Source organism: Palaemon carinicauda, chromosome 22 (genome assembly GCF_036898095.1).
Source record: "Palaemon carinicauda isolate YSFRI2023 chromosome 22, ASM3689809v2, whole genome shotgun sequence".
Classification (NCBI taxonomy): domain Eukaryota; kingdom Metazoa; phylum Arthropoda; class Malacostraca; order Decapoda; family Palaemonidae; genus Palaemon; species Palaemon carinicauda.
The window spans coordinates 67,958,168-67,978,150 of NC_090746.1; the positions used below are offsets into that span (position 1 = coordinate 67,958,168).

Here is a 19,983-nt window from a genome sequence, read left to right on the forward strand (position 1 = left end):
AAATCTATTGGATATTGTTCTATTGTCATACCATGACTCGTGTCCATATATTACCACTGATGTCACTAAACTGATATATAGACTGATTTTTATATGTAATTTCAGGCGATTGGATTTCCAAGATTTACTTAACCTTGCCATTTTCTGATTTACTTTTTTCAATTTTTCAATATATATATATATATATATATATATATATATATATATATACATATATATATATATATATATATATATATATATATATGTATATATATATATATATATATATATATGTATATATGTATGTATATATATATATATATATATATATATATATGCATATATATATGTATACGTATAGGCTTATATGTATATATATATATATATATATATATATATATATATATATATATATATATATATGTGTGTGTGTGTGTGTGTGTGTGTGTGTGTGTGTGTGTGTGTGTGAATGAATGTAGTGTGTTTAAAGTCGAAGCTATCATTAAAAAACTCAGGAGATGGATAGTCCCTGGATACGATGGAATAACTGCTGAGATGATATTGGCCGAAAATGAAGTGACTCCCAGAATACTTACAAGGTTATTTTGTAGAATGTGACGTGAAGAGGCAATACCTGATGAATGGGAGCTGGGAGTGTTGGTGAAAATGGCAAAAATAAAGGAGATCTTAGTGATTGCAATAATTACAGAAGCCTCACACTTACGTCAGTTGTCATGAAAATATATAGTATGCTCATTCTAAGAGACTAGAGAGAAAGGTTGATGAAAAGCTGAGAGATGAACAAGCAGAATTTAGAAAATGTGTAAGTTGTACTGACTAAATTATCATTTTAGGACTTGCTGTACAGCAATGTGTAGAATATAGAAATCCACTTCTGATGGGATCTGCGGACTATGAAAAAGCCTTTGATAGTATGCACCGGCCAATATTGTGAAGAATCCTGCGTTATTATCGAGTTCTCAAATATGTAAGTTTAATTAAGTCTTTTCATGAGCATAGCAAGTGCAAAGTTAATGTTAGTGGAGTCCTATCAAACGAATTTCCAGTGAACAGTGGAGCTCTTCAAGGGAATGTGCTGTCACCTATGTTGTTTGTCCTCCTCATGGATTTTGTAATGCATAGAACAGTTAGGGATGGTGGAGAAGATTGGACTGGATTGTTAACATGGTAACAGAAAATTAGCTTACCTAGAGTATGCTGATGACGCTGTCCTTATTAGCAGAACACCACAGGACTTGCATTGCTTGCTTACCAGAATGCATGAAATATAACATGAGGTAGGGCTCAAGATAGATAGAAGAAAGATAGACATGATAAGAATGGAATACGCAATGGAAGATGAAATATCATCGGAAGGAGGAAGAATTAATGAGATGGAATATTTAAATATTTAGGAACTATGATACTTAATACAGGATCTTTAGAATTGGAATTTTGTAGATTTGAGAACAAAGCCCTCAGAAGAATATTGAGAGGTAAATGGCAGGACAGGATTAGAAATGAAACTATAAGAGAGATTGCTTGAGAGCCATATGTGGATGAGATCATCGTGAGGGGTAGATGGAGAGGGTTTGGGCATGCTCTTCACACTCCCCAACAGCCATTACTTCACCAAACTTTCAACTGGGCTCTGCAAGGAACTAGAGGAGTTGGAAGCCCCAGGCGTACATGGCTGAGAACTATTAAACGTGAAGTAGGAAATGATGAATGGAGAAGTATTGAAAAGATCAAGATAGAGACGACTGGTAAAATCTAACGGAGGCCCTTTGCGTCAATAGGCGTAGGTGGAGATGATGATGATGATGATATTCACAATATTTGAGTAGTCAATTATTTTAGTTTTGTTCATATGAATTTGATTCTTTCAGTTTATTTCTTATGTATGACTTTTTCCTTTTTGTCCCAGGTACTTACCTGAATCCCCAAGGTGGCTTCTTTCCCAAGGACGCCTTCAGGAAGCTTCGACGATCCTTCAGAAGATGGCCGAGGTAAACCAGACAGAGCTTCCCCAGTCGTTCCTTCAGCAGCTCAAAGTAAGAATTTATTTGACGATTAGTTCAAGTGATAATTGTTGTACTGTGCTATTAGAAGCGTTCTTACCGGTTGATTGTCGGACTGGGCTTCGAGTCCCGCTCAAGCTCGATAGTTTCTTTAGTGTCTGCAACCTCACCATTCTTGTGAGCTAGGGATGTGGTTGAGTGTTTGGGGGAGCCTATAGGTCTACCTGCTGAGTCATCAGTATTCATTGCCTGGCCCTCCCTGATCCTAGCTTGGGTGGAGAGGGGGCTTGGGTGCTAGTCATATGTATATATGGTCAGTCTCTAGGACATTGTCCTACTAGCTTCTGTAGGGTATTGGCGCTGTCCATTACCTCGGTCATTCATGAGTGGCCTTTAAGAAATAACCATTAATCTTCGATTCTAAGGTCTATTTTGATTAATAACAATACTTTCAAATCTAACAGATTTTAACTGATATTTTTTCACTATTAAACAGTGTCCATTTGTTTCCAATGCCACTAGGAAATGAATATACTGCATATCCATGTTATGATATAAATATCCATTTTTGTCACTTATTTTAGTGCCCCCCCCCCCAAAGTAATGTTATGTAATAGTTTGTATTTTATATTTGGGATCATAACTACTTGTTAAAAAATGACATGATACCCCAGAGTGATTTGGTACACTTTTGAGTTAAACAAATTATATCTGATTATTACTTTCCCTTTTACACATGTCTTATATACCCAAATGAATGAGTGTCACTTCAATATCTAAGGAGTCTCTTCGTTTACAGGATCGTATGTTGGCACAGCAAGCTCTGAGCGTCTCATCAGCCAACAAGCACACCCAGGCTGGGCTTTGCAGCGCTTGCAAGACTCCAAACATGCGTCTGAAGGCCATCCTGATCACTATTGTCTGGTAAGGACGTTGCTGTCTGGGTATGATGGAATTTATTTTCAATCTGTTTATCATTACAGATTTATTCATACCTATTTCTGTGTTGGGATATGTTAACGCGGTGAGAGGGTTTGGGTATTGCCATGATCAGCAAAGCTTTACCAGTCAGGGCCACCCATACTAGGTTGGTTTCCTGGGAGCAATCAGACTAAGGTCTCCCACCATCACCAATGCATAGTTGGCCAGCGTGGTGATGAAAACTGGCAAAACCCAGACATGAATTGACATGTCGGAGTCCTTTGTCCTGCAGAGGACTAGAGACGCCTGCATTTGTTGTTGTAATATTTCTGTAGTGTGTGTTTGTGGCCAGTTTCCATATAAAGTCATTTGTAATTTTAAAACGAGGGTTATGTCTAAATCAACTGCTTTTGAGCTACACTCAAAAGACAATTTGCATTCTATCTAAAGACAAGTTACAGTTAGTTACACGGATTCCTCTCGCACCTCACTTTGATGAATTGCACCGTTATACCATTACTGCACAGGAGGAACCAAACAGATAGATATAGCAGAGGTAGTGGGCGTAGGCTACACACAGGGACTCACAGGGCAGTAAGGGTGTGACAGGATGTACTTCCTCAGAGCAAGGTGTGCCAGGAATTTCTGTGTCCAACTGTATATCTGCTTCTATAAAGTGGTTTCGTAAAATGTAGCCAATGAGATCTGATATAAACCATGGTAGGCAATGGATAATCTGCTTCTCATCCGTAGATTTTCTACACACATCACCATTTCTCTCTTGATAATCAACTGCAAGCTTACGGCAGACCTAATGTAATAAATAGATCAATGCTTCAAATACCACCTGCCCGTCTCTCTCTCTCTCTCTCTCTCTCTCTCTCTCTCTCTCTCTCTCTCTCTCTCTCTCTCTCTCTCTCTCTCTCTCTCTCTCTCTCTCTGGAATAGCCATTAATTTAGAAAATTGTAAACATTGATCACTTCTTTAAATTAAAAGTCTTTGCCACAGAGTTTTTAATCTTCAAAGTGGTTTTTGTTAAGCCATTCTAAACATTACCGAATATTTGATTCTTTGGTAGGCCTGAAGGACACACAGAGATGTGTGTTCCCTGCTTAGCATGTGGATTTATTTTCAAATGTGCATTAGATAATCCTTTGAGTTCTATACACTTGCCAGGTTTTATTTTCGTTTTTATCATAAGCGTACTGTATGGTTTTCAAGATGTAATTATTTCGTAAGAATGTAATAATTATCATCATCATTACTATTATTTTCATTACTATCGTCACGAGTGTTATCATTATTAATAGTTTTTTTTTTTTTTTTTTTTTTTTTTTTTTTTTTTTTTTACCATTAAGTTGCCGGCGTATCAAATGAAATGACCGATATGAAATAAGAGTTTATCATAGTACCCCTAATATTCGTTTTCTCTGATAGTTCGTTCCTGTTTTCTATGAAGGTTCGCCAACGAGACTGTTTATGTGGGACTTAGCTATTATGGACCAGCGATGGGTGACAATGAGTATCTATCTTTCTTTTTGGCGTGCGCTGTCGAGGTGCCATCCTATCTCTTGTGTTGGATAGTCATGGATAGATGGGGACGGCGATGGATACTTGGGATAGGCATGATTGTTGGTGGCATTTTCGCTATTTGTACAGTTCTCATGCCTGAAGGTAAGTCAGGGGAACTATTCTGAATTGCCTCCCTATGTGAAAGTTTTAAAGGTTAGTTAATGCCATTGAAATTTTCACATGAAGATAATGGATTTAATTATAATATTTAGATGAAAAGTCAGTCTCGTTACATAATGTTTTTCTCTGTCAGTTTGTAAAGAATATAGATAAAATTTTGATTAGTGCAGTTTATTTTTATTTTATTATCTCTCTCTCTCTCTCTCTCTCTCTCTCTCTCTCTCTCTCTCTCTCTCTCTCTCTCTCTCTCTCTCTCTCTCTCTCTCTCTCTCTCTCTCTCTCTCTCTCTCTCTCTCTCACAAAGAATAAGTTGGACAAGATCACAAAAACACTTTAAGCGCTTAAACGAATTCGCTCTACCCAAGAGCAAATGGAGTCTCTGTTGTGACATCCAAAATCCTTTTAATTCCTTGTAACTCTCTACTAAGGTTCATCTATGGCGACTTTGATCTTATACTTGGTGGCCAAGTTTTCCGAGTCTGCCGCTTTCCTGATCATCTACCCGTTCGCGGCAGAGCTGTACCCCACCGAGGTCAGAGGCGTTGGAATTGGATTTTCTGCGTACGTGGGAGGCCTAGGTTTGGTCATCATCCCTTTCATTAATTACTTGGTAAGTCAATGGATCTGATTTTGTGTTTGTGAATAAGATTGGGCCACAGACTAGTCTCCTTAAATCAGGGATACCTTAACGTGGAGAAAGGGTTTGCGTATCTTCATGATCAGCAAAGCCGTACTAGTCATGGTTACCCATACTAGGTTGGTTTGCTGTGAACATAAATTGACTTGTCTGAGGCCTTTGTCCTTCACGGGACTAGAAATAGCTGCATTTGTTATTGTCGTTGTTGTCTGTAGAGTAATACCAATAATTATTTGTTATTTATTTTAGACGAGGATTTTAGTTTATCTCTGATTTGTATAATAGTCGATGCCTCAAATTAGGGTGTTATTGATTATGTATTACTAAAGATATATCGAAATGTTTAATGGCTTTGAATATTCTCTTGAGGATAATTTCAAGTTCAATTATTAAGTATTATAAGCCTAAATATAAGTTAAGCTAAATCAATTTTTTCAACTTCGATAAATTATTTATCATGACTAATGAATAAACAGTTTTTGTACCAACAATGGAAAATAATTCACGCTGATAAAGCAAAGGATGGCTTCGTATCTGTGTGTGGAATAAGCTGGTTAACACCGACTCAAAGAGGCCTGTCTCTCTATTGTTGAGGTCATCAAAATGAATTATTATATGTTTTGTTATTATGTTTATTCTCAGTGCCGTACACCAGCTAATACAAGTATATGTTTACGTTTTAGAAAATTTTCAGATTAATGATGAGGCACAGTACAGCGTATATATATATATATATATATATATATATATATATATATATATATATATATATATATATATGTGTGTGTGTGTGTGTGTGTGTGTATGTGTGTGTGTGTGTGTGTGTGTGTTTAATAAATCATATAATTTATTCAACAAATCACATTGTTTTGCTTTTATTCAATTCACATTGGATTTTATTCAACAAATATTCTGAAAGATAATTGACAAATCTTCACTGAAGTAATATCTGCGATGCCTATAGATAAGATATTTGAATAGCGAAGGAGTTGACGGATAGGATAATTCAAATTTAACGTTTTCTTCATATCCTCAGGGCACAGAGGTCCTGGTTCTGCCCCTCCTAATCATGGGCGTCGTCTCTGCCATCGGGGGCATCATGGCTTTCCGTCTTCCGGAGACTTTGCAACAGAAGTTGCCTAACACTATGGAGGAAGGGGAGGAGTTTGGCAAAGAGTTCGGATGGAAAGATTGCTTAGTGTGCGTGCCCACAAGTAAGTGTTCTCTCTCTCTCTCTCTCTCTCTCTCTCTCTCTCTCTCTCTCTCTCTCTCTCTCTCTCTCTCTCTCTCTCTCTCTCTCTCTCTCTCTCTCTCATCTATGCATTATCCTAAATCCACTTCTTTACATCTTTCTTTACATCGTCTGCTGAAAAAAGATACAGATACACAATACTTTGGAAAGTTATCTTTACGTGAAAGAGGATTCTTTAATAAAAATTTTTACGTCAATTCCATAAGCCAAAGGAGAACAAGATAGAGCAATATTCTGTTCATGTCGTCAACTTTGATGTAATATATTCGCTCCTTGCTTATATCGTTAAGTAATAATTTTTTCATCATTTCTTTGGCCTGAACCATCACTTTAATTAAGTGTAAATAGTGAATAAAATTGTTTTAGATATCTATAATCACGATATGATAGGTGTGATATTGATCTCATATCAATGCCGTTTGTTATAAGAACCTTTAAATATTTCAGTTACATTGAAAGCAAAGAATGGCTTCCTATCTACTTCTGCCTAATCGATATCATGTAACATTAGTGTGACATTATATTGATAGTTTAACACTGACTCAATCATACCTGTGTCTGCTTTGTTTAAGTCATCAAAATTAATTACGAATTAGCTTTTTTATCAGGAATTACTGAAATGAAAGGAAAACCACAAACGAGACTTTGAACTCTGGAATCAAACGCAGCCACAATAGTGGCATTATTATTGAAAGCATCCAAAATCTTGTAATCTCTCTGCAATCAGTTGCCATCTTCATAATACTTAGCGCCATATGACTGTCAATGGTACTTGATATTTCGTTACTTTTATTTCAATTTTACTCACTGTGTTTACGGGGCAACAACGTACAGCTGGACACAGGAATTCCTGGCACACCTCACTCTGAGGAAGTGCACCCTGTCACACCCTACTGCCATCTCTCCCTACTCTATCTGTATGGTTACTCGTTGCGCAGTAAGGGTGTGACAGGGTTCACTTCCTCATAGTGTAGTGTGCCAGCGATATCTGTGTTCAACTGTACCTTATATGTACCTGGTACAGTATCTACTGTCAACTACATATCTGGATTTTCTTCCTATTTTATGATTTATTTTGTGATACTGAGAATCTGTCTGCATTGTCTACTTGATGGCAAAACTTTAATTTTCATTTATACAGGAAGTAATAAAGACGCTCGATAGACAGCAATTGAAATTCACTCCACCGTTAGATACTACTCTCCTTTCTGATAGCACTTTTCTTCACTTTTCTATGTTGAAATTTACTTTCATGAGTTTTAGTTTCCTGGAATCTAACATTCTTGAAACTCTCACCTTTCTCAATTATCAGTTATCTTAGCATTGCTTACCCAAGGTTAATGATACTGAATTATTATTATTATTATTATTATTATTATTATTATTATTATTATTATTATTATTATTATTATTATTATTATTATTAGCTAAGTCACAACGCTAGTTGGAAAAACAGGATGCTATAAGCCCAGGGGCTCTAACAAGGAAGAATAGCTGTGAGGTAAGGAAATAAGGATATAAATGAACTAAAAAAAAAAGTAACGAACAATTGAAATGAAATATTTTAAGAACAGTAACAACATTAACATGAATATTTCATAAATAACCTATGAAATAAAGAGGAGAGAAATGAGATAGAATAGTGTGCCCGAGCGTACCCTCAAGCAAGGGAGTCTTACATAAAAAATCGCAATACCCTCAAACACAAAGCCATCTCTTTTGGAGAGGAAATAGCCAGACGTTTGCCCTCTTGTCATTAGTAGACAATTATCTTGAAACAAGAGAGTTTTAAAGTGATAATGGCATTGAATTTCTTGGAAAAATATTCCAACTCCAAATTGACCGTTTTATTAGCCTACAGTTAACGGATTGTAGATTATGTATCAAATATTATTTAGCACAAAAGTGACTATGCCAATACTGATTTTTTATATATATATTTTCCCTTCCTTGTTTTATTTTTCAAATTATCAGTATATATAATCCTAACTGTAGGAATCATCTAAAGTCCTATTTTTCATCGTGCTTGCTTCTTGGTTGCTGTCCAACCACTTCTAAATCTAAATTCTAACTCAACAATGTAACTTTAGATATTTAGCCTAGAAACAATTTGTTTTGAATGGTCTCACAGGCCCCTGTGCCAGGATATATAGCCCAAATCATTAAGAACAATCTAAAACTTCAAACATGAAGCGAATGTTATATTGAACCGGCCGACACAAGTCTCTTTTTATATTTTTTATTGTATATGAAAGATCCGTTTTGATGATGTTACTGTTCTTGAAATATTTTATTTTAATTGTTCACTGCTTCTCTTGTAGTTTACTTATTTCCTTTATTCACTGGGTTACTTTTCCCTTTTTGAGCCTTGGGCTTATAGCATCCTGATTTTCCAACTAGGGTTGTAGCTTAGCAATAATAATAATAATAATAATAATAATAATAATAATAATAATAATAATAATAATAATAATAATAATAATAATAATAATAATAATAATAATAATAATAATAATAATAATAATAATAATCTAATCACCTTTCATTTGATTTTGATGTTCATTTCTTTAGAACGATTTCTTTTGAATCCAGTTATGACCTTCTTTTCCCGACAGACAAACCGACGAGAAGTACTCCGACCTGGAGGAGGAGGAGGAGATAATCAGCATCCAAAGCATCGGCAGGAGGATGTCTGGTCCGAAGGGCGGGCCGGACGAGGCGACACCCCTGCAGAGGATGGACAGCCAGGCTGGCCGAAGAACTCTCATGAGGCAGAGCAGTATAATGGAGACTCCCATCATCACCGATTCCTCGGGGGCTATGAAGCTTACTTTCTGGGTGTGAAGGGACAAGAAGAGGAACGACGACAAAAACAAGTAGATGTAGAGATAGAGAAAGACGACGATGAAGAAGAAATAGTAGATGAGAAAGAAGAAATATATTACATACACACACACATATATATATTATATATATATATATATATATATATATATATATATATATATATACATATATATATACATATATATATGTATATATATATATATATATATATATATATATATATATATCATATGTATATACTTTATACAGAATATATGTATATATATATATGTATATATATATATATATATATATATATATATATATTTATATATATATATATATATATATATATATATATATATATATATATATATATATATATATATATATATTGAAGATTGTAACTGGAAACCAGAATTCGTTTTATTTTGACGAACGAATAGTGATGATAATAGTGGACGTTGAACGTGAATAGTGATGAGAAACATGACACTCTATATATGAGGATAGGGGACAGGACCTCTATGATGATGGTGACACTTTAGAACAAGACCTTTAAAGGCTTAAGGTTTAAAGATCGCCATGAATGGCAGAGACAAGGAACAGTGGCATTGCCCTTGCATGCAGGAAAATGCTCCAGAGACTAACCATATATACACATGATCAGCGCCAAGCCCCTCTCCATCCAAGCTAGGACCAAGGAGGGACAGGCAATGGCTGAGGATGACTCAGCAGGTAGACCTATTGTCTCCGCCAAACCCCAACTCTTCAGTTCTTCACAAGGATGGTGAAGTTCCAGCCACTAAAAGAACTAACGAGTTTGAGCAGGACTCGAACCACAATCTACCAACAGTTCATGCACATGAAAAAGATAATGATTTATCTCCTTTGTACATATAATACATACATGATGAGAGGAACAGAAATTATGAAATTAAAAGAGATCATTGTGAAACTGCTGTTGCCACGCATTGCTTCATTATTCTGTACCACAAATGAAGACTGAAGGACCTTATTAGGTAAAATAATGTACAAAATGCTTTAGAATAGTTTATCGTTAAATGAAAATTAGATAGATTTAATAATTAAGTTAGAAAAGAAATCCAACGAGACGAAAAGATGGAAGTGCTGACGAAAGGAGTAAACGAAGTCTACAACGTCTAATTTTGTGATGTAGACTAACGCAACTCTGTGGAACTTTGGTGGAGTCCTTTCCTCCGAGGTGGTGTGAGATTACTAAATATACCATATTAATGTATGTGGTATGACTTAAAGTATTGCCTGGAACCTTTATTACCCTGGCCATTTAAGTTGATTTGACAGCGAGGTGATGGAAAGGAATGTTCTTCTACGGAAACAATATAGTAAGCTTCACACGGATTTTAAGTTACTCCTTAATGTGCTTCTGTTTCCTTCTTAAATCTGAAAGAACAAAATAACTTAGGCCATGACATAATATTCTGCAACATCTAAAAGAATTTATAAGCAAGTAACAGTTGGGGGTTAAACCTTTCTTTCAAATAAATTAACGATTTTTTTTTCTGTAAGGTTTTACAATAAGTTTTATCAGTGCTCAATGACCTCTCCTACCCTGGCGTTGGCCGAGACATAAGGCCCAAATAATATAAAACGATTAAGTTTGAATTTAGTAAAGAATAATGAGAGGGTAAGACAAACTAAAATATTCTCTGTATTTGGACCACGATAACAATATATCGTGCATCTGATTGTTATTGTAATTAATCTCCCAAAATAGATGATTATGTAAAAGACTGTTTATCTCTTTCTACAACTTCTACAATATCGAAAATAGGTTTGTTGTCGAAGATTTAAAACCCAAGCACCAACCAACTGGTGTATGAAGTTGGTTCAAAATATACAGGTTTTGGAAGTTGATTTGGTAAAGTAGTTACAAGATTGCTTTATTAACATTTTCATCAAGACATATACGTGTAGCACATATATTAAAAGACAAGCAGAACTTTGCTGAGAAACTTTGGCTTAGAACCTAAAATGTGTGACTGCTTTTCAATGTTGCACAACCCCACCGAACGCTGTACTGTGTCCTGATTATATCATTCGTAATGCATTTAAATTTACAAAAGTAGTTTTAATATCTATTTTTTTTATATATAATTTTACAACAAAAGTATCACACCATGTAGATGTGTGGAATTGAAATGTTATTAAATTTATCAAGCCTAAGTCGAAGCCAACTATGATCGGATCAAGCGTAAACCTTTCTGGTTGAGGTTACCATGTTGTCTTCTGAAAATAAGACACAACCTTTACTCAAATGGGTATTGCAAACGGCGAAGGAAGTCAGAGGAACTCCAAAAATATTTCATTTAGGAATAGGTTTTCTGTAAGACTTAAATCGGTCAATTTATTTAGAAATCAGAATCACGGGAAACTTTGTAACTGCAAGTCCAATCCAGACTCCAGTAAGAAGTGAACGTCGGCGCATTCAATTGTGTCACTTGTGTAACTGTGAGTCTGTTATAGTGTTTAGTCCTGCAGTTGTTGTCGATCATTTGTATTCATATATAGTTGTTAACTGTGATTTCTCTCAAGATTAGCCTTGCGTTTTGGCCTAACAAATCTCCGTATAACACCGTGATTTGCCAAAGACCTCTGTTTTGAGGTAGAAACCGTATTTCATCTAAAATAGGATGTTTTCTACGATATACATGTTCGGGAAGCTAATCGTTTCACCGTCTTGACAGTTCAAAGGTAGGGCCCTGTGTTTGATTCGAGCGTTTTCCTTTGCTTAAAGGTTTACTTTATGCTATTTACCATTATATAGCGTACGGCTTTATGTTGTAACGTCAATTGAAGAATGTAGATAGTAACTGTATGTCATTGTAAACAAGCTGCTAAGGTTGGTTTAATGCTGTTACGTTTTCTATGTGGTTTCGTAAATAGTATTTTGACTGTTTGTGCTTGAAACTCCGAAATACATTATTTTTGCCTGCTGATAACTAACTGGTTTTAACTACTGGAGCTGAACAGAATTAGAAAATATCAGACTCTCGAGAATGATTGATTAACTGGTTCGCCTTTCTCTTGGCTAGGCCTAGGCCAACGGCACTTTCGTAACCCAAGCATAGCCTAACCTAATCTAGGCAGCATAGGTCAACTCGCTCAGATATTGATAATTCATAAGTGTTAAAGTGATTTTCACTATTTGCAAGTGTGTACAGATATTTATCGTTATACTGTGTTATCGATAATAGAACAAGAGTCCTGCTGGTTTTCGTTGTATACATAATATTGTTTTCAAGAGAGATTTTCATTCTGCAAGTGTATCCTTTTGTAAAGCATGAACTTGATGTAGTACAAGTATCGTTATGCTATAAATACTATGAACCATATGAAACTGAAGTAACCAATAGGCCTATATTGAATAAAAAGTAATTTTTGGGCAAATGCCTCAAGACTTTGTTTCTTAGTCAAAGATTAGCAAGTAAAGCAATGGAAAGAAAACTTTGTTGAATAGAAGGGAATTATTGTTGATATGTTAATTTTTAAACTAGTTAACTTATGAGGGACTAAAGGAAGTAACCTGATTACATAGAATATTTGTATTATTGTGGCCAATGGACTCTGTAAGCCTTGGACTTGATGACATTATCATGAAACAATGTTTAAGAAAATACATATATATTAATTTGTAGCCAACAATAGATATTATGAAACTGATGTTTAAACTAGACTTAAACCTATTTCCCTTTGTCTAATTGCCATGAAATACTGTCAGTAACGGCATTGGTACACAGGTACCGTGTATGTAAAATACAATTATTCATCAGTGGGACTTGTCTTTCATAAATGTTGGTGTATGGGCCCTATGGGCTGATGAGGTATCGTAAATTAAGGGGCAGGGCAATTTGGGTATCGTGACTTACGGTGCCTAGTGCAAAAAAAGTAAATGTGTAGGCCAATGAATTTTAAAGGCTAGTTGGGTATTGCAAATGACGATCTGTAATCGAATAAGTAATTTGTGAATGAGGGTATGAGGGACAATGGAATATCGTAAATGGAGGTATGATGATTAATAGAGTATCAAAAGTAAGGATATGTAGGCTAATGATAGTAGTCATAAGATGATGAAACGAACAAAGTCAGGTATTCAGAGACGTACCTTCCTAGTTGAGGTGTTAGCTGTGATATCTCACCAGGGGTTAATTTACCATTAGCCCGATCAGAAATAATGTAACCATAGTCAGTATTTTATTTAAAACTAGTTTAGTCCCACTCAACGGAGAGGTCTCTCTCTCTCTCTCTCTCTCTCTCTCTCTCTCTCTCTCTCTCTCTCTCTCTCTCTCTCTCTCTCTCTCTCTCTCAAACAAACATGATCAGTATTGTGTTACCATTTCCACCTTGGTTCAGTTTCTCTCTCTCTCTCTCTCTCTCTCTCTCTCTCTCTCTCTCTCTCTCTCTCTCTCTCTCTCTCTCTCTCTCTCTCTCTCTCAAACAAACATGATCAGTATTGTGTTACCATTTCCACCTTGGTTCAGTTATTCGTATGGGTTCTAATGAATGATATCATCAGTTATATGATGCAGACAAGTTTTCCATTAAATTTGTACTTTGTACTGGATTTTTTTTATGTAGTCTTTGGGTTCAAATATGTATACATATACTTTTTATGTGTATATACATTATACTCTATATGTATTTATACTGTGTACATATACATACAGACCTATATACACGCGTGCACACACACACACACACACAAACACACACACACACATATATATATATATATATATATATATATATATATATATATATATATATATATATATATATTTTGCAGTATGTATACAGTGAATATAAATTTTATATTCAAATTAGATATTTTATATACGTGTATTTATTTAAATTAAATATTTATAAATATGTATGTGTATATATGTATGTTTATACATGTTTTATATATACAGTATATACACACACATATATATATATATATACATATATATATATATATATATATATATATATATATATATATATATATATATATTCTTACAAAGCTTGTCTACATGGAAGTAGAATATTTTATTCACATATTTTAATTATGAATTTAAGACATGTATAGCCAGCTCGTAAGGTGGGTCTCACTATCGTAGGATAAAGTAAATGTATGTAAATTAGATAAGACTGTTGTCATTCCCTTAGTTGTATTTTCATCCAGTTCTGTATATGTAAATTTGCGTTTGGTATTTTAAAGAATTAAATTTTTATTTCATTTAGTTTTGTTACAAAGTCTTATGTAAAATTGTTGAAAGGTATGCGGTATGACACACGCTAGGGATTGCATTATGTTTCCGCTTGGTTGGAAATTGCATGAAGGTTCTAGACTAGAAATTATTCTTTTTCATTGTTATGAGAAGAGGTGGGCGGAATTAGCAGAGATTATTGCCTTGTTGGACAACGAATGGAACCCCTTCTTCAAACTGCCAAGTTGGCAGCCTAACGTCGTGAGAGGCCATCTAGAGTAGACTGTGCCCCCCCCCCCCCCCCGCTACAAGAATGATTAAATAGAAGTTTCTAAAATTATTTAAGATGATATGTATAGGAGTTACCCTTGCTTAGGCCAGAGAGATCCAGCTTGACCCTCTGAAAGAGCCAACATCCGACAGTCCTCTCACCAGCATCTATCCAGCCACTACGTACTTCCTCTCGAAAGTGAATAGTGATTTCTCTCCAACATATACCGTATATAGTGTTGTTCAAATGTTGATGATACAGTATTGTGTTTAATGTTAAAGTGAGGTGTGTTAATGTAAGTACAATTTATATGATAAATCTTTTGTGACTGGGCCTGTGAGATTTGATCAAATAGTGAAGTGTATTTATTTTTGCTTAACAGTTCGGTAACCTTGCATGAGCCCTAAGGACGTAAGAGTAACAGTTACGTATATGTAAGTGTAATCATTGTTTATTTACTACAGTGTTAAAGTGTCAACTTTTTTCATTAATTGTCAAAATTAGATATTTTCATGAATTAATTTCTAGTGAAACAAGTGATTGTATAATTTTTTTAAATGTCATTTTGTCTTAGTCTAAGGACTAGTTCAGATTCAAATTTCGAGTGGTACTATTTTGGTATTTTTTTAATTGTTATTTTTATAGAATGTATATATATATATATATATATATATATATATAAATATATATATATATATATATATATATATATATATATATATATATATATATATATATATATATATATAAATATATATATATATATATATATATATATATATATATCTAAATATTTGTAAAGTGTGTATTATTTCTATCACCAATAATTATTTCAGTGTTTTGCTCGTATCCCCTGAATAAGAATTGAAGTAAGAGGTAGATTTAAGAATATTTCCCGTTAAAAGTGAAGTAATCACCCAGATTTGCTTTGAGAGTAACGTAACAAGACCTTTAGATATTCGGTGTTCATATTTATTATCGTCTGGGAGTTGCGTATTATTCTCAGAGCTCGGAGGTTTTCTCTTGTGCATCAGATTATGTAATATAAAGCAGGTGAGTTTGGGAGCTTGGGAATTTATGTAATTCACTAGTCGTAATACTGTATATATTTTTTGGTGCCCAAACCCTCGGATCGAGCGAGTTTGCTTCAAATATTGGTGATAACAGGGCCGTGTTTTCATTAAAGCTTTGACCAGTTTAGTGTTGATAGGATTCTGTGTATTGTTAGGATATATTTTTTTTTAGAGGTATAATCCTTTGAAAAGTACAATACAGTATGGTTCAATGAAATGTACAGGAGTTTATGGAAAACTCAATTGTTAAAGAATTGTCGGAAGCTAATGTAACTAACGCACATTGGCTCGCTATTTTAATGGCATGTGGTGGCCATGCAACTGGAGGAATGATTAAAGCCCAAATCAAGTGTCTAGCCTTAGAAGCGTTGATAAACTCAGGAAAGTTGCCAGAAGAAGATATTGCAGCAGCTCGCGATCTTTTGGAAAAGACTGAAGCAGAATTTGTAGGAGCGAAGCAAGTATCAGATGACCCACAAACTGAAATAATGAAAGCAGAAAGGAATGTAGAGGCTGAGATTAGACGAATTTGATTAAGTTGAAGATGATGGTAGAATGGGAAGAAAGAGGAAGAGAGTAGGGGAAAGAGAAATTGCAAAAAGATTAGAGAGAGGGAAGAGGCAAGAAATTGCAAGACATGCAAGGGAAATGGAAGAAAGGGAGAGAGGAAGCAAGAGAAATTGCAAGACGGGAAGAAAGAGAGAGAGAAGAAGCAAGACATGCAAGGGAAATAGAAGCAAGAGAAATTGCAAGACAGGAAGAAAGAGAGAGAGAAGAAGGAAGACATGCAAGGGAATTGTAACTGTTGTTGTCAACTCAGACAGGCATGACCCCTGCTATGCACAATACCTTGTTTGATGTGGCTAAAGCACAGAGGTTGATCCCGAAATTCACGGACGAAACTTCCGTCGAGTTCTTTTATCATTTTGAAACGGTCGCGTCGATGATGGAATGGCTAGAAGATAAATGGTCCGTGTTATTGCAATGTCTTTATTAGAAAAGGATGCAGTGCATATCTTGCCTTGTCTCAAGACCAGAGGAAAGAGTATTAAGAAGTTAAGAGGAGCTTGCTGCAATTGTATCAGATGACCCCTGAATACTATAATGAAAGTTTCCAAAGTTTGCGGAAGGACAAGAAAATGGCTTTCCTGGATTACGCATATCAGGTACGACAATATTTTAAGAGATGGATAGAGGCTGCCAAAGTGAGAGAGATGGCTGATTTAGAAGAACTGATAGTGCTGGGACAATATTTACGAGGAATTCCTGAACGTATTTGAGATAGAGAGAGAGAGAGAGACAGAGAGAGGTGAAGAAACTTGATAGAGCCGCTTCGCTGAGCGAAGATTATAATTTTATCAGTCGTAAACCCTCCTTGGGTATGAAGTTTCAACCGTCGTTTTGACCAAGTTACAAGTATTCGCCGAACCATGGAAACCGGTTCAGTAATAACCATGGGAACAAGTTCAATAGTTTCAGAGGAAGTACCACTGGTACAATTCCAAAACAGAATGTGACAGTACCAAAACAATAATCGTCGAATCGTCTTCCTTCAGGTGTTGTGAAAGATGTGCAGAAGATTAATGTAGTCTGTCTCAGTGTGGCAAAAAAGGCCATATCAGTAAGGTATGTTGGTCGAACCAACTGAAAGCAGTCAGCCAAGTGATAAATGATAATTCAACTCCAGAATACAAAGACGACGAATCAAACGGGAAAGATCGACGAGGAAAATAAACCAGCTAACGTTTACACGATGAATAGGACAATCCCAAACGGCGTGGGTACCTTTATACCGTATATTTATGAAGGTATATTAGCCACTCTGGATGGGAGCGAGCAGATACCCGTCAAGATATTGCGCGACATGGGAGGTAATCGCGATGTGGTGATGCAAGGCGTACACCTGTTGGTGGAACAGTTTCTCATAGGAGATTCTGTCATTTTGAAGGGAATAGATGGTGAGGAAGTTACTTCTATTTGTCGTTTGAAACTGTCTTGCAAGTTGGTGACAGGTCATTTTGATTTTGCGGTAAAGGATTCATTCGCTGTTCAAGAAGTGTAAGTCCGATTGGGAAATGAGGTTGGTGGAGTGCCATTTGTCCCTTGTCCCATTGTAATGGAGAAACCACTGAAGTATAGTCCTACGACTGAACTCGAGAAGGACTACCCGTATTTGTTTCCTAGTTGTGTGATGACTTGGAGTATAAAGTAGAAAGTGGCTGCAGAAGAAGACAGAGAAACCGAAGGCAAGATGAACTTGGAAGATTTGTTTACAGATGAGATTTACCATGAAAGTACGCAAGAGGAGAGCCCAAATGAGGAGGAACGACAGATGAATGAACAGGAAGCCAAGGAAGCAATGGACTTGGAAGAAACAGAAAACTCAGTGCTAGAAGTAGGACAAGGCTGATAGGATTGCAACGGAAGGTTGCGATGTTAACAGAATTATTGTACCGTGTGGTGGATGAGAGGGAGGTGCAACAGTCTCCCACCTCTTATTACTTCAAGCATGTGGTGCTGATGAGGAAGTATAGACCCACCGATATCCCTGGGAATGCCAAATGGGGCATATACCATCAGATATTGATTCCCACACCGCTGAGAAGACAGGTGATCACCGTAGCTCATGAGACGGGACAAATGGAAATAAGAAAGACGACGGAGAAGATTATAATTACTTATAATTATAATTACTTGCCAAGCTACAACCCGAGTTGGAAAAGCAGTATGCTATAAGCCCAAGGGCCCCAACAGGGAAAATAGATCAGGAAGGAAAGTAAATAAAGAAAAATAAAATATTTTAAGGACAGTAAATTAAAATAAATATTTCCTTTATAAACTATAAAAACTTTAACAAAACATGAGGAAGAGAAATTAGATAGAATAGTGTACCCGAGTGTACCCTCAAGCAAGAGAACTATAACCCAAAACAGTGGAAGACCATGGTACAGAGGCTTTGGCACTACCCAAGACTAGAGAACAATGGTTTGATTTTGGAGTGTCCTAGAAGAGTTGGTTACCATAGCTAAAGAGTCTCTTCTACACTTACCAAGAGGAAAGTAGCCACTGAACAATTACAGTGCAGTAGTTAACCTCTTGGGTGAAGAAGAATTGTTTGGTGATGTCAGTGTTGTCAGGTGTATGAGGACAGGGGAGAATCTGTAAAAAAATAGATAAGGCTATTTGGTGTATGTGTAGACAAAGGGAAAGAGCAGTAACCAGAGAGAAGGATCCAGTGTAATACTGTCTAGCCAGTCAAAGGACCCCATAACTCTCTAGCGGTAGTATCTCAATGTTTGGCTAGTGCCCTGGCCAACCTACTACCTTTCTCTGGCCTGGCATGCATAAGGATGCGAGCCTGTTTTGCCGTGCATGTCACATTGCCAGATGGCTGGAAAGCCTAATGAGTACATCAAGAAGGCTCCCTTACACCCTATTAAAGAATGAGGATAACCCTTCTGCAAGGGGATGATTGACATTGTGGGACCCTTACCGAGAACGAATAAAGGCCACGAGTATATGTTAACTTTGATGTGTCCAGTAACAAGATATCCAGAAGCCCTACCTGTCAGCAACATCAGTGCCAAAGTAATCGCTGTGAAGTTACTAGACTTTTTTTTACCAAGTTTGGTATTCCAGAAATCGTTCAGAGTGACCGAAGAACAAATTTCTCGTAAAAATTGTTTCAGGACGTGATGAAACTATTCAATGTGAGACAACAACTGTCTACTGCCTATCACCCGGAGACCCAATGTGCATTAGAGAGATTTCATCACCCCCTAAAGAGTAAGTTAACAAAGTACTGCAACGAAACAGGAAATGAATGGGAAATCGGACTACCCTTAATGTTATTTTAGGTATGCAATGTTTATCAAGAAAGCATGGGATGTAGCCCGAATGAAATGGTGTTTGGACGAGCAGTAAAAGGACTAATTAAAATGTTGGCAGAAAAATGGAAAGATTTAGAGGAAACTGATGGAGAATATGTCAAGAATTTGAGGAAAAGGATTGGCGAGATAGGAAAGTTTTCCTTTGAAAACCTGAAAACGAGCTAAGGAAAAAGGAAGAAAAGG

General features: G+C 36.0%; 1 protein-coding gene across 1 annotated transcript in view; it reads left to right on the forward strand.

The window, feature by feature from the left end:
- Positions 1–9,458, forward strand: part of LOC137616126 (carcinine transporter-like) — a 40,258-nt gene extending 30,800 nt beyond the window's left edge. Inside the window, 6 exon segments of the mRNA XM_068345802.1 lie at positions 1,910–2,036; positions 2,803–2,927; positions 4,385–4,599; positions 5,046–5,227; positions 6,291–6,472; positions 9,122–9,458. Coding sequence (XP_068201903.1) covers positions 1,910–2,036; positions 2,803–2,927; positions 4,385–4,599; positions 5,046–5,227; positions 6,291–6,472; positions 9,122–9,350 — 1,060 coding nt within the window. The 3' untranslated portion in view covers positions 9,351–9,458.
- The last annotated feature ends 10,525 nt before the right edge of the window (positions 9,459–19,983 follow it).